This window comes from Phoca vitulina, unplaced genomic scaffold, assembly GCF_004348235.1.
Source record: "Phoca vitulina isolate PV1807 unplaced genomic scaffold, GSC_HSeal_1.0 scaffold69, whole genome shotgun sequence".
Taxonomy (NCBI): Eukaryota; Metazoa; Chordata; class Mammalia; order Carnivora; family Phocidae; genus Phoca; species Phoca vitulina.
In genome coordinates this window covers 6,622,838-6,638,823 of record NW_022589772.1, presented here as the reverse complement: position 1 = coordinate 6,638,823, position 15,986 = coordinate 6,622,838, and the positions used below count along the sequence as shown (strand labels likewise).

Below are 15,986 nucleotides of genomic sequence, written 5' to 3'. Positions count from 1 at the left end.
TTTGCTCATTTTTGGACCGAGAGTGGAAACATATGAATCATTTCCAACCGTGTGGTTTGTTATGTTGTCTGGAACATCTTGGACTTTGGGGAGGGAGAGGTGCTGCGTGTCTGTGTGTGTGTGTGTGTGTGTGTGTGTGTTGGATGTGTGGGGATCACTTTGGTTTGGTTTCCAAGTGTAAAGGCTATTAGTTCTCCACATGAAGCAGAGAGGAGGTCTGGCTTTGAGTATCACATATTCTCACTTCTTTGGGTTAATTTTAATTTAAAAGCATTTAGGATTATCCCCTTAATCTGCTGGATTCTTCCCCAAGGAGAAAGGAGAAAACTGGTTGTCAGAAGTTATGGGGGAGATGGCCTGGAGCATACTCTTCTGGCCATGAGGGGAGCATGGGAGTCCTACAGGAGGAGGGGAAGGAGGATAGTACAGACATCTAGGGGTTTTACTTTCTGGCCAGTAAGTGAAATGGGCTTTATTTGTTCTTTTCGGTTCTGGAGCCTTACTTTTGGCCTTTATAACTACCCTTTCTGTACTAACCTCCCTGAGTAGGATTAGTGGTCTCTAGTATTTATTTGTTCAATAAAGAATAAACACACTGTTATGTTATAAGACGGAAGGTCAGAATAACCAGAAGCCAGCCTGTCTTCTTAACATGTGCTCAATGCAGATTAGAGGGTTTGGGATACTTACTATGGTTTACTATCCTTATTTAGTTGTCCATTCTAAGTACATGCCCTTCCGAAGTCCACTAGTGGTTCAATTAATTCTTCAATTGCAAAGAACAATTTTGTTCACGGCAGTTATTACAGTAGAAAGGCCTATCAGAGTCACTATTTCCTCCATCCCTTTTTCCACTTACCAGTCCCAATATATATTCTTAGCTCATGATATGTGCCGTATTTCTATAAAAATGCTTCACATGTTAAGAGTTTTCATTGGTCCGCGAGTTTCTCCCCTTGGAAAAGATCGATACTATTGCATTAATAAATGTTGGCTTTATAAAAAGAGGTCAAATTTCAGTGGCTCTGTATTGATGACAGATCGCAACTCGATGTTCTAAGTCCCGTACGACTTGGTTCGCATGCCGCCCTTCCGTCTTTCCCCCCTACCACTCTCAGACATGCCCAGACTAGCCTCCTAACTGTCTGCTCAACACACCACTCCTTCTCTTTGCTGCCACCTAACTTTGACCCATGCTCTTTTCTTGACCGGCTTAGGAATCCTACCCGTTTTTTAGTCCCCAGCTAAAACCCCACAAGGCCCACTCCAAAACACCCCAACTATCCCATAAATTCTTTGAGGCCAGGCACAATGTCTTTTATTTCTTCAGTATCCTCCTTAGTGCCTTGCACAGATACTATATGCTCAAGACATCCAAGTGAATGGAACCTTTATAACGGATCTGCGGGAAGTATACCACCAGCGTCTATAGCTTGCTTTATAAAGCTCTCATCTTGTAAGATATAAATCTGTCTTGCCATTGTGACTACTTTAGAGGTCCGAAAAAAAAAGATCTTCTGCGGACTACTGATAATGTTAAAAACCAGAGTGTTAAGAGAAGTATGGCATGTCCTTAATTTTAAGTGCCTATTCATTTGGATCACTGGATTTTCCAACTGCCTAACCCTATGGTGACATCTGTATAAATCAGATGCAATTATTATAATTCTCTTTGAGAGTGATGTCTTCACATTTCCATGCCCATAGCCTGCCAAAAATATAGCTGATGAAAACCAGGGGGAATAGAGGAATTTCCTGAAAGGAATAAACAAGCACATTTTCTTTTTCTCATTACATTTCCACAAATTCATTACTACAAATAATTCTTAAATGCAGTTACATTTACATATCAGGGATCTTGTTGTTATAAAATATTACCTGGCACTACAGTAAGCTTTTTGTTATGGGAAAGTAAAGCGCACGCATGCGTGCGCGCGCGCACACACACACACACTCACCCTGCCCCCCCCACACACACACACAGAAAGAGAGGCTGAGACAGAGAGAGCTAAAGATTGCTAGACAAAGAGAAGGGAGATATGAGACTTGGAGAATGTTCAAAGGAAAGCCACAACGAGAGTTAAAAGGTTGGAAAATATGATATTCTAGAATCTTATCAGAGTTGATTACTTGCCCTTCTTCCTACTCAGTCACTCTGTCATCCACCCACCCATTCTCACTCAGCTACCACCTTCTCCCAGTCATTTGTCTGCTCACCCACTCGACACCCACTTCTGTCTGCCAAGACAGACACCCTCTCAACTTATCTACCACTGGGCATTTGACTGTTTTGGAACCAGCATGACTATTAATATAAGAGAAAGAAAGAAATATCTTCATGAAAGCCTGGGTTGAGAGGGAGTATATTTGCGTACATATGTATGTGTCGATATATGAGTGTGTGTATTTCTGCATGGCTGAGCAGCTGAGAATGATTCTGTTTGTTTGTCTATGTATATCTATAAATGTGTGTCACTGTGCGTGAGGAGGAGAGAGCGTCAGTGTTCATCTTCTGTGGGCGTATCTGTAGAGAAATTGGGTATGAGGATGCCATGCACGTAAGGCCATGAGCGTGGTCCCCCGAAGAAGGGTCATGGCCTCAGTAGAACCTATCCTGAGACTAAGGATCTCCCTAATAAATGAGCCATGTCATAAATTCTCATGATAAGAAGAGGCTTCAGTGAGGCCAGGTTGGGTTACTGTAGGTGAGGGAGCAGAAAAAGTTGTTTCTCCATTTCACTCCCTTAGGTACTGAACCACAGTAGCAAAATATCATACAAGCAAAGCGTTTGGGTCCAGATTTGCACTCTCTACAGCATGGTGGTGGAGGTATGGGGGTGAAGGTAATGTCTGGCATGGGGTTTCTAAACTAGCTAAACTAGCCTTCAACTCCTGATCATAAAATCATTCCTACTTGTGGATCTGGCTTCTCTGTGGTCTCTTAATTGTCCATGACGTGCTCCCCATTATTTATAATATGTATCAAATCTCTACGCATTTTGTGGGGGGCGGGGGGGATAAAATGCGTTTTATTCCATCTCGACTCAAACTGTGTGCTAAGACTCATCTGAACTCCTGTTCTTTTCCCTCTAATAATTATATGGAGTCTCTGGCTCTGTTCTCACATAGTATTAATGTGTTGGAAGATATTTTCTATTGTTTTTTTATTGGTTTGAGAGCAGGCTTAGCAAGTGGATACTCCTATTATCTGCGCTATCTCTCTGTTTTTGTCATTTCTCTTGTCCCAAGTCTTCTCCTCACCACCATCTGCAAGGAGCTAACAATCGTCAGTCCGAGCACAATTTACAAAATGTTGACTCAGAGATTGATTCCTGGGCAGATGAAAATCCTGTCTATTCTTATTGGGCAAAGGGACATATTCCAGAAATATAATATAGGTGAGGAAAGATGAAGGAAAGAAGAATTACTAAGCCCAAAGAAGCGAAGTTGAAAGGGGGGAAAATGTGATAATGACACGCAAGTTCTCGAAGGGTTGATGTAATGAGGTAATGTCTTGTTCTTTATCTCCCCTGAAGACAGAACAGATATTAACTTAAACTGTAGCACCAGGGATCGAGGCCAGGGATTCATTCATTCACTTAACAAACAATTCATGAACACTCATTTTGTTTACTGAACACTTCAACTGTTCAAGTCATCGTGGTAGGAGCTGGGGACACAGGAAATCAGGCTCAGTCCCCGCCCTGCAGAGCTTTGAACTTACTAAGAGAGACAGATAAGTACATCAAAAATTCCAAAGCAGTATGGTAAGTGCCATGACAGAGGTGTGCACGGGATGCTAGGACGCACGAAGGAAGAATTAGGGAAAGGGAGTCATGGGGCTCAAAACAGGGAATCATGAATGAATTAGTTGGAGAGGAGGGTCAAACTGGAGACCGTGAAGAACGAGTTGGCAGGACTTGGGTGAATGGCTGACTGTATGGTTACAGATGGTGGAGAGAAAGAATTAAAAAATGACTTTGGAGTAGGAGATGTCTTGAAGAATAGTGGTACTGGGGATAGAAATGGGGAAATTAGGACGGAGCTAGCAGTTTTGGTGGGATGATTTGACTTTAGCTTTGAGTTTGCTATGATCGTGGGTCATTCAACATTCGTTCATTCATCAAACATTTACTGAACACCTATTAGATGCCAAGCGCCAGAAAGGATGTTGGGGTTACATTGATAAAGAGAGCACAGTCCCAACCCTGGTGGAGCTTTCAGCTCACTGTGGGGAGACAGATAGTTAAGGACACAGTTACAGGACAGTGTGGTGAGTTCTATGACAGTGGAAGCACAAGGGATTGAGAGAGAGCATGGGAGGGACATCCATCAAAAGAGACTTTGGGTGGGTTTTTGGATGCCCTATTGGGGGACGGGGAAGGAGTAAGGGGCAGCCAGGGCTCTCGCAGAAAGAAAATAGTTTGCTCAAATATCTGGAGGAGGGAAAACATGGGGGTACTCTCAGAACTGAAAGAGCAAATGTTCTAGAAGGAGTTGAAATTCAGGCCTCTGTGGTGGCTGAAAGATCAGGGCTAGAGACGTAGATTGAGTGCCTTCAGCATGGAGGTAGAGTCATGCAGTGGTGAGCTGAGTGAGGGCTCAGGATTGAGCCTTGAGGCACACTCAGGGTCTAGAGGGTAGGCATGAGCAAGAGCGTGTGAAAGAGGAAGGCTAGGATGTGCACGAGAGGCAGGAACTGAAGAGGTATATTTCAAGTAGAATACAACATTGAGGACTCCAGGAAAGTAGAGTCGGCTTTGGCTCACTATTCTGTTATCAAAATAAAACACTGGATTTAGGTTTTTAGTACGGGTTTTCTTTTAGAAGGTCCAAATAAAAATTTACACATTTAAGCTAGAGATTTAGCCATGCAATGCACCTGAGGAGAGGGGAAAGAAAAAAAATGCAGGATGGTTTGCGTTAGCATTCCTGATAAGGGCACTAGGGGAGTCATGGGTCTTTGCGGAATGATGTCAGAACATTCCGGAAAGAAGAGGGATGGCCACCTGGTTCCCACCAGGGAGGGTTCACCTGGCTTGAGGACCAGTCTGGCTATTCTCCAATGAACTTCAAGTAGAGTAGAGCTTGTGGATCCAGCATATCACCTGTATCTCATTCTGGGACATAGCCTGGATCTACACAACAGCAAATAAATGTTTGGGGAAGGAGTACACTCTGGCAGAAGGGGTGTGGGCTTCAGTTGGTGGACCAGATGGTGTGTTCTGCTGTTGAAAGGCCATATGTAATTGATACATAAAGTGACAGACTGAAGCAAAAGCAAAGTAAGTATTTTAAGACAAGCAGTTAAAAAAAGAAAGCAGAATGTGACCCCAAAAGCGTGCTAAGATTTTTGGTTACCGGCTTTTGGAATAGCTAGGAACATCAGTGAGCAGACAGGATGTCAGGAAAAAAGAGCATGTCGATAAATAGTCATGGGGTCACTGGCTCAGATCATTTTTGAAGATGAAGCTGCCTTCTGTGAATTGGGAAGCCTCCAGGTTTGGGGTACATCGGCCTTTCTTCCCTTCCCTTCTCCTCCTGCATCCCCCAAAGGTCAATTCCCACATCAAAACAGTTGGGATCGCGTGTAGATTTAAATAACATTCCCCTCATGCCTTCTAGAAAGCAAAAGAGTTTACAGGCATTTGGTGACAGTTCTACGTGTTTAAATAGAACAGGCAGAAAGGCATCACCCCTTTCTAGGCTTCAAGACGAGCCGTGTCAGGTAGGGGTGTGTCAGTGTGCTCACGTATGTGTGAATACATGTGCCTTCACAGAGCATGACAAGTGGCGATCGTGGTCGAGAGCGTGTGCCATCAAGGGAATGCCTGGCTTTAATGACGAGGCAGTGTTTTGACGGATAGCTTGGTTTCTTGAGGGAGCCAGTGAGAAAGTTACCTGAAACAACGTGTGTCTAGAGAAATGGAGAAAAAACAAACAAACAAACCAGCAATTGGGGCTCCTGGGTGGCTCAGTCGGTTAAGCGTCTGCCTTCGGCTGGAGTCAGGGTCCCGGGGTCCTGGGATCGAGCCCCGCGTCAGGCTCCCTGCTCAGCGGAGAATCTGCTTCTCCCTCTCCGTCCCCTCTCCCCGCTGCTCGTGCTCTTGCTCTCTCTCAAATGAATAAATAAATTTTTTTTTAAAAAAACCCCAGTAATTACTTGAGAGGGTTAAAGAAGCCATTTCTTTTTATGGGATGCTGTCTGGAAGAACAGCGCATGCCTGGTATCTCAGACGTGGCCAAAATTCTCCTCTTTGTGAAGGGTAGAACAGAACACAAAGAGGCCAAGTCTACATGATACAACCGAAGCGGAACTCAGATAAAAAACCGGAATCGGTGTTGACCGTCAGTTTAGCTCACTTGGGCCTTTTAAAACCTCAGTTACGCAAAGCAGCCAAGTATCCCCCTCACGTGGTGCTGCTTAGACCCGTGTAGAATTTCGTGAAGGCTGTAATGATGGAGTCATCTGGAGGTGATGAGGGGCTTAGTCTCATGGTGCACCCCCACTCTCTGACCCCCACACAGGGGAAGCACAGAAGGACCCAGAGGTAACCTCCTGCGGCAGGAAATGGGAGCTTCATCCTGCTCCCCTGCCAACCTCCTGTTCCCCGTTTCCTCCCAGCAGATATCTCCATTCCAATCTCCCCTGCCACTCTGGCTCTCTCTTTGTCATGGTTCAGCTTTCTGAGAAAGCTACACTAACGAGGCCTGGACAGAGGGAGCCAGGCTCAGTGATTCACTGGACAGCACCAGAGAAGAACAAAACAAATGGGTGTTTCAAAACCAACCCGCAACAACACAACACCAGAAAGACGCGTTGAATTTTCCATAAGCAGACTTGTACACACACACACACACACACACACACACACACACACACACACGTGTTCTCTTGGTCTACTTCGCCAAAATATAGGCAAGATAATTACTTGGCTAAATCAATGAAATCATTCGAGCCTACTGTGGCCCCGAATTTCTAGTTCTAAATGATTCGCCAGTGCCAGGAGTGATAAGGAAGGGTGAAGAAACGGAATGCATACTTGCAGCAATTCTCCGTTTCCCTTTGCATATGTTCATTATCGAGAATCAATTCCAGTTTGAGAGGAGGCTTTCTCCTTGCAAATGAAGAGGAAGTGAGTAAGTAAATGTTTGGGGTTTTCCTCAAATTATGTCTCATAACGTAAGAAAACAGTGGCAAAAAGCCATCAGCAGATGGTGTTTTCATTAGCCAGAGACTTATTTTTCCAAGCATTTTCATACTAATGAAGTAAGGTTGAAATTAGAGTCATCTTGTCCATTCTAGTTCTGTGGTGTTAAAATGTGCTGGCTTTCTGCAAATTGCTAGGGGGCCGAAGCAAAATAAGCATTTGCCATAATTTTTGATGGTAACCCAAGGTCCATAGTCAAACCAGACCCCAAATTATGTGTTCAGCCCTAATTTTTGTTTTCCGTGGCTTTACAGAAGCTGCGAGTCTCAGTGCTGGGCCATAAATGGGGAACACACAGCAGGGGCACTTAGTCCTGCTTGACACTATGAATTATTTATAGGCTATTAGTTTCGAGACAAGTGTTGCAACAGGTTGCATGGACTTGTTAGAAAACATTTTCCCCATGGAATCCTGTGTTTGAATGGAAACGCATTACAGTTTGAAACACAGGTTTCTAATCCGCTCTGGGTTCATCAAGCTACATTATGTCTACCTCCTCAGTCCCTATAGTCAATGGTGAGACATGGGATTTCCATTGGTCTAGGAATCTGGACCTCTGTGCTAGTAGAAGTCATAACTGATGGGGCCCATTGCCTATGCCCACTGTCTAACCTAAGCTGGACAATTTCATCGAACCATAGCTCTGTCTTAGTCACCCCCCAAGCCAAATTTTTGAAGAGGAGTCCAGACGTGCCGCCTCCACATCGTCACTACTGAGGGACCCCCTAACTCTGTACCTTTTGGCATTTGCTTCCAAACCCACTGAAACGCCTTTTTCAGAGGTCACCAGTGACTTCTAATTACCAAATCCAACTGCTTTTTCTTAGTCCTCCTATTTCTTGCCCTCTCTGCGTAGCGGACAGTGACAAGTCCTTTCTCGAAACATGTTTCTCTCGATTACCCTCTCAGCCTGGCCCAGACCTGCAGTACCAATGGCCTTGAACATCACAGCTTCCTCTTAACCAGTGTCCCTCCCCCTAGGCTCTCCTGTTTCAGTCTGCCCCACATTATTGCTGGTAAGTTGAGCTCATAAATGCTGCCCAGATTATGTCATTTTCTTGCTCCAAAGCCTTTGGCAAGTCCCCACTGCTAAAAAATAAAAATAGGTACAAAATCCCCACTTAGGCATTCAAGACCTTCAAAACAGGACCTCCAGCTGCATTTCCAACCTTGCCCCCCACTACTCTCTTGTACCCTCTGTTCTAGCCAAATTCAACTTCTCTTCCCCGAACACGTCATTATACTTTATTCCCTTTCACTCACATTATTCGTGTTGGAACACCCTGCCCTCCTTCATTTCTGTTTGTTAAAATTCGCCTTGTCCTTCAAGACCCGCCTTCGTTTCCCCTCCTCTTTCTCTTGGAATTCACTGCGTCCTCACCGGAGCAGGTGCTCATTACCTTTTGTTGTATCTGATCTCTGAACTTCTGCCATTTTTTTGTCTCGTGACATCTACTTAGCTTAGAGATCGTGTCCAAATCAACAGTTGCTGCCCTTCTTTCTCCCTTCTTCACTCTCTTTGCCCTTGCTAAGGAGAAGGCCACGGATGGAGATGGTTGGGGAGTTAAAGAGGGCCAGGGGAGACCCTGTGCCCAAGCCAAGAACAGTGGAATAAATGGGAGAAAATGACTTCCACGGGAATAAAGCCAAAGAAACCAAGGGAGATCTGGCAAGAAGGGGAGCAAAGCTTAAGCTGGTTCTCATAATTCAGTTTGAGAACAAGTGACATCAGACTGCCCATCCTGGAAATACATATATCCATGGGAATACATCCTCTGGGATGGACTCATGGGCCAGTGCCAAGAATACTAAGGAGCTACAGCTACTTAGTAGACAAGAAAGGGGCCAAGTACATGAGTCTTCTCCCCATTCCTCCACTTCCCTTTGCTCCCCACCCCCTCCATTCCCTCCTATCAAAAACATGAACTTTGAACAACTACAAACCGTAGGAGCCATGGAGACAGCAACGAAGTGATGTACATAACCAAGGGAAGGAATGTTAGCAGAATAAGGGCCAAGAAGTTGGGGTATTACATTGGAACAGATTTGGTGGGGGTGTGGGGATGGTGAGTGAGAGAGGAGTGGATTTTGGGACTGGTCCTAGAGGAGAAGCCACCAGAGCCGAGGACTTGGGAATGGGGAGGAATATAAAAGCCCATTATCAACCTAGAGTGAATAACATTCTGTTTTTTTCACATAAGGAATGGGAGGGAGTAGCTTGCGCAACTGAAAATACACTAAGAGTTCTGAGTACTGTTGTACTCTTGTTATTTTAAACAGATTTGCAAAGTGCTTCTCATGTGTACCAGAAAGGATCTATGTACCAGTAAGCAATCATAAGCAATGGATGTCCTACCTTGATACGTCAGCTGTCACGTTTTGAAGTCTATCGTCTCCATGGGCTATTCCTTAGGGCCAAAGAAGGGAAGCTGTGAGATACAATGCTCGATTTTGATGAACCTCACAGTTAAAATACTATCTTTTTTTCCCCTGAAGGAAACTACTGATAAATCTAAAATGTTTCCAAGGGGGGAAAAAAAAAAACAAGAACAAAAAATCATGAATACTGGGGCAAAGCTGTGACTGAGGCTAGAGAACTGGGTTCTAGGCCCAGCTTTGTCATCTACTAATTATAGGACTGCAAAGAACACTTTACCCCCATTCTGAAGCTCAGTTCTCATCTGTAAAATGCTGACATATCCTACCTCATGGATTGTTGTGGTTATTAAATGTTGTATATGAAATTGCCTATAGCATAGTGTCTGGCATGTACTATTTGTTCAATAAATTATGGTTCCCTTAGTCTACTCATCTGTAAAAGAGAGGATAATACCTCTTTTCCTTATGTCACTGGATTACTATGAAGGCAAAATGAAATACTATGAAATACTTTAAAAAGTTAAAAATATTGTAGAAAACATAAAGTCGCCTTAACATTAAATTCCTATATCCACGAAGTCATGAATGTCATCTTTTCCCCAATAACGAGAGCCTGGACCAAATGCACAGTGTTATTCATTAGCACCTAGAACAGTGCTTGGCCCACAGCAAGTGCTCAATGAATCTTTGAAATGTTTGCCAACTGACTGAATGATCTCCACATGATATTGGTTCTTAAGCTCATTGAACCTTTCTTATTTTTTCCCCTCTTCCCTGTTTCCCTCTGGCTTCATACTCTCGGGGATGGCAGCAAACTCTGGAGATGAACCTCACCAACCTGGTTAAGCGCAACAGTGAACTAGAAAATCAAATGGCCAAACTAATACAGATCTGCCAGCAAGTTGAGGTACGTAATGGAAACTTTTGCAATTCTTTCAGAGGACCCGGATCAGGTGATCCTTGGGGGGACACTTGAGTCTTGTCAAGAGTGTAGCTCAGCCATTTGGAGTGAAGGGCTGAATGATAGTTCTAGGCAGTCTCATTCCCTTAAGATGCTTGTTCCAAGAAAAGTGGCAGATGGCTATTGTTTAAACAGAAATAGGTGGGTGACGGCCATGAACTGGGGAGACAGCAGTCCAGGGGGTAATCCATTCTTTCCAAGGGGTGGGCAATATGAGAATCCAACATGCAGTGTGTTTCTTCTTTCATCAAACTGGACATCTTAGCTCCCTAAAGAGATCCCTGGGGTGTCACAGGGGCAGCTGGGAATCCTGGAGTCGGGCGAGGTTCGTTCCGGGCAGTATCGTGTCTGTAAGAGTGCTTATCAGGATTGCTTCTCCTGTTCCTAGCCTCTCCTCCCTTTGTCCCCACGCACCTCCCTTGATCCTCACTCATCACCGTCCCACTTGCTCTTGTCATCAACAAATGCTCTCTATGTTCAAGTTGTCTGAATTGTAAAGTGTCATACAAGTCTAAAGTTTTTGAAACCTCTTACCTGTGTCAAGGTGACATCAAAGAGCAGAGCTTACAAGAGGAGTCAGTCTTTTCATAAGTGGATGTAATAAAAGAAAGATGTTACTTCTCTTTCTTTCTCAAGAGCACGGGACTTCAGCTGTAGCATTTGGTTTTTGTGTTGGTTTTGTTAAAGAGGCAACGGTAGGGCTTCAAGTCTAAAGCGGGTCGGGTAAAATGTTACAGCACTCTTCCTGGGCAGTGATTGGACAGAAATGTTTCTAATTCTATTTGTAATCTCATGGTCTAGTTGTAACCTTACTTGTGTGACAGATAAATGTAGTGGTTCAAGTTAAATCCCACCTAGGGATTTCTACTTAAGGGAGTGTGAGAATCTTCTCGTAAGAAAAAGAATCGTCTTATACGAGTAAGCACTCCTAATTGTTTGGATGTCTTCAAGTCTTGCGTTTCTTAAAGTAGGGTGTACTTGGATGATGAGCATACCATAGCAATTTAATCCCTGCTGGGCACTCCGTTTGTGGAAGAGAGTGGTGCTGTATGGAGGGTGCAGAGAACACCAGTTAAACTCAGGGGTGAGATGTGGAAATGTAGCAGGACATTTAGGGAGAAGCCCGAGGAATGGAAAGAAAGAACCCTGGAAGGTAAGTTACAAAATGGGGTTCTAGCCTTGACGCTGCCATTAACCGGTGATATGAATTTGAGTAAGTCACTTAGCCTCTCCGCTTCAGGGTCCTTACCTGTAAAATAAGGGGTTGAACTGACTCCCTGACCTTCGATGTGTCTTCCAGATTTCACGGGTCATGATTCTGTGAATGGTTACTTTCTTTATTCTCTTCTTTGGTCTTTGATTTCGTCCTTTACTACGCGGGGAGAAACAAAGCAGAAGGCATTTTAGAGTGCTTTTCAGCTAGTCGAACTCTGTTCCACTCTATCAAAGCTTCTGATTATGCTGTTAGGTTACAGTATAAGAAACCCACACTAGTGGAGAGACAAGGAAGTATTGTAAGCAGGAGACAAGATAAGGGATCCCTTGGCTTAGAATTCTCATGGTTGAGGGCGGGGTAACAGCTATAGTGAATAAAACGTGGTTAGAAATTATAATTATCACCTTCCTCATTCTCATCAAAAAGACTATTAAGTATAGTGTAAGTTGTAGTCAAATTAGCAAAGTAAGCAGTTTGTTTTCATTGCTTATTTGCCCCGAGACCTCTCTAACATCTCATCATCCCACCCCTGGGCAGTTTATCACTCTGACCAGCCTCACCCAAACAGAACCCGGTTCAAGCCCTTCCCAGCCCACCGCACCAATCAGACCTTTGTATTCAGGGCCCCACTCTTTTCAAGCAGCGAGGAGCTAGTCTCATAAAACAATGCATCATTGTGTTCAGAGAGGAGGACTCATTCTGGCCCTCTAGGTAACAGGCAATGTTTTAACAGTGCCTTTCTGAAGTCAGTATTCGGGCTTGAGCCTTGCAGGAGATGACACCAGCACTGCCAAATATAAGCCAAGTGGGAGGGAAGAGCAGCCCCATGATGAACCAGCAAAGGGGGGGTGGTTAAGAGGCTCCCTTAGAGATGCTCGTTAAATCCATTGCGTAGGCCGCTGTCTGCTCTGGCACACAAAAGGTCGCCTTTTGCTAATACTTACTTAGGCACGGCTTTGTACCAGGTACAAAGAAAACAGCATGGGCGGGCACAGTATCTGCCTTCGGAAGGCTTACACACTGCGCAAATCCACCCCGATACGGATATACACGTGCGGGCCATAGAGACAATGGAATAAAAATGTTAACCGATGGTTGGCAAAGAACCATGAGATCCGGCATTACATGTCAAGGGTGAGAGTGTATTTGGGGAGTTATCTCCATAGGCCCTCCAGTTTAGGATTCTTTTTTTTTTTTTTTATTTAAAGATTTCATTTATTTATTTGACAGAGACACGGCGAGAGAGGGAACGCAAGCAGGGAGAGTGGGAGAGGGAGAAGCAGGCTTCCCGCTGAGCAGGGGGCCCGATGCGGGGCTAGATCCCAGGAACCTGGGACCATGACCTGAGCCGAAGGCAGACGTTTAGCGACTGAGCCCCCCAGGTGCCCCCAGTTTAGGATTCTATCTTTGACAGGAACCCTGCAAGACGGTTCATGGAAGAGTGTGGCTGTGCTCTATGACATCATCCCTTCTGAAAGGTTAGGGATGTGCCCTAAGCTTCCCCATAATAATAGGGTGAGTCCAGGGTACTTATTATGCTCATTCAGCGCAGAGCCTGTGTGTCCAGAAGGCTTTGGAACAAGCCCCGGGATTAGAAATGCAGTTAAAGAAGGGACTTGAGACTTCATAAATGCTTATAAATACTTTATACAATGAAATAAATAGTAGGAGACTGGCTGTTATGAGAACCGGACACTAAAGGGTGATGTGAGTTTTTTTTTTTTTTTTTTCTTACTCTATCGAATCCAGCTTTGTCTATAAGGAATGACTCTATTCGCAGTGTGAACCAGGCCTTTCACGTTGGGCGGGGGTGGAGGATACCAGCGAAGGCACTTCTGAGAAAACTGGAATAGGGCTATTTTCCTGCCAGACCTGTTCCCCTTCCTTATTGTCTGCAAATGTTTTTGTCGCAGATTGACTTTTCATAAAGGGGCCGTAAATACTGCCTCTCTCCTGGTTCTTTCTTCTTGTTCTCTGTTCTCCCCAGAAAGTAAACAAAGCCACAGTCTTCCTATTATTACAGAAACAGAGATTAAGATCACCACAGATTTGTTAGCTGAATTCCTTAGTAAGTCAGCCTGTTCCAGTTGCTGCCCAGCTTCCAGAATTCAGGGGATGGGCAGTTGGAAACTGTTTTTTTTTGGTTGGGGCTGGAGAGCATGGGAAGGAGGCAGGAGCAGAAGGAAGAGTCCTTTAATCTGGTTAAGGGAGGGCCATGCTTTGACCCCCCGGACTCTGGCCACTTGATCTCTATATATAGTTCTTTGTCCTTTCTCATCAGGCATCCTTTGTTTACATTTCCAAAGGAAATCTCTGTTTAATGCATAGCCAAGGGAAAATGTATACCAACAGATGAATATTTCCTCTTGGCTTCCAAGACCACGCCGTTTTGTGAATAACAAGCATTCCTGAAAATATTGAGGGGAGGAAAAATAGTTAAGTACTTGGGGATCGGTCAGTTGACAACAAAGCGTTTCTTGAGCCAACACTGCGTACTCAGTGCAGTGGGCAATTTGGGAACTATAAAAGAAACATATGCTGTTGCTGGCCTCCTGGAACTTTTGAGTCTAGCTAGGGAAAATACAGTTTCTAGTAAGAAAGAGAAGCATTTAGGAAGCAGCACGCAGTGTAGGGAAGGTAACCTTTCCGTTTTTCCTTCTTTAGCGTCGTTGGTAAGTTTCAGGGAACTGAGCCCACGAAAGCACCTTCCTGGATATTTTGTGTGGCATCTGTTTTCAGCAGTCCAATGGATTAGTCCATCCCAGAAGTCCCATGGGCAGATTGATTTCTTTCTGGTCCTTCTCAAGCCTTTTAAGGAGCTGGGTGGCTTCCCTTAGTTCCGTCTTAGCCTCAGTTGCTTTCGGAAGTCTTACTGTAGGTGGCTCCGCGTTCTCCACCCTTTCTGCCTGTATCACGCACTGACAGGGTATTTGGCTTGCAAAGGGCAAGCAGCAATGCCTAACTGTTTCTCCAAGCATAAAAATAGGTGTTTGAACGGGAATTAATTTTTAAAAACCACGCTTCTGTGGATGACTTCAGCAGATGCTCCTTAAACGATTTAGAGTGGTGGAGCTAGGAGCAAGAATCGAATCGAAAGCATTAAAACACAGATCTGTTGGTTGGAAGAGTCTTCTCCAAGCCCCGAGAACATGATGAAATGAAGGAGTGAGTGGAGTGAAGTCAGTGTAATCAGGGAAAAATCTCATAGAGAAAATGCATTTTAGCCAAATGTTTAGGGAGGAAAAATAAATGACTCCCTCCGCCGAGACAGAGAGCGGAGAGGTATTAGAGGAGGTGGAAAAGAGCCTGTCATGTGGGCAAAATGGTATGCTACGCCCTGGGTGGACACTGGGTAGACAGAGATAAATAGGAAGCAGTCCCTGCCCTCAACTCAAGGGAGCTTACCTGACAGGTAAAATGTCAAATACAGTGTGAAGTGGTAATTATTGTAATGAAGGTAAGTGCAAGATGACAGGCTAGCGTGGAGGAAGAAACACGTAAGTCTGCCCGAGGGACTTAGGAAAGATGGCAGAATGGAAATTAAAAAAAAAAAAAATCGAGTTCTCTTGAAATAAGTGTTGAATTTTGCCAATGAGAATGAGGTAAGGTAGTGAAGGGGACCCCATGCAAGAACACGGAAGGGTAAAGAGCACAGAGATGTGCAGGGCATGTCTTGGTTCAGCCAGAATGTGAAAGGTGAGACTCATTCATTGCAAGAGGTGAGTGTGGAGGCCCATGGGCTAGGGCCTAGATAATGAAGGGCCTTGTAGGCCATGCGCAGGTATTTGGACTTTGTCCTGAAGACTCTGGGGAGCCATGGAAGGATTTAAAGCAGGGGAATAACTGGATAAGACCTGCATTTCAGGATTGAGGGACTTGAGACTTCATAATGTATACCAACAGATGATAGTACCCCCACCCCCGATGGAGCAGGGGTCAAAGGTCAAAGGTGAAGGCAAAGAGGCCACTTAGGTGGCTTTTTACTGATGCAGGGAAAGACAAAGGCCCAACCTAAGGTAGTGGTAGTAGGGTTAGGGAGGAAGGGATACATTCAAAACACTTCTGGGAGGTAGAATCAGTATTACTTGGTGATCAGTTAGATGCAATGGGTGAAGGGGTGAAGAGAATAGTAGGATGATCCCCAGGTTTCTGGCTTGGGTCGCTGAATGGATGTGTCACCTTTTAACTAAGTCAGGAAACACAGATGGAGGTCTTTTTA

General features: G+C 44.6%; 1 protein-coding gene across 4 annotated transcripts in view; it reads left to right on the top strand.

The window, feature by feature from the left end:
* MID2 (midline 2) overlaps positions 1-15,986 on the top strand; it is a 97,265-nt gene that overhangs the window by 16,759 nt on the left and 64,520 nt on the right. For all 4 annotated transcript variants that reach the window (XM_032392734.1, XM_032392735.1, XM_032392733.1 and 1 more), the window contains exon 3: positions 10,402-10,497. In XM_032392734.1, coding sequence (XP_032248625.1) covers positions 10,402-10,497 — 96 coding nt within the window. The remainder of the gene's footprint in view (positions 1-10,401; positions 10,498-15,986) is intronic.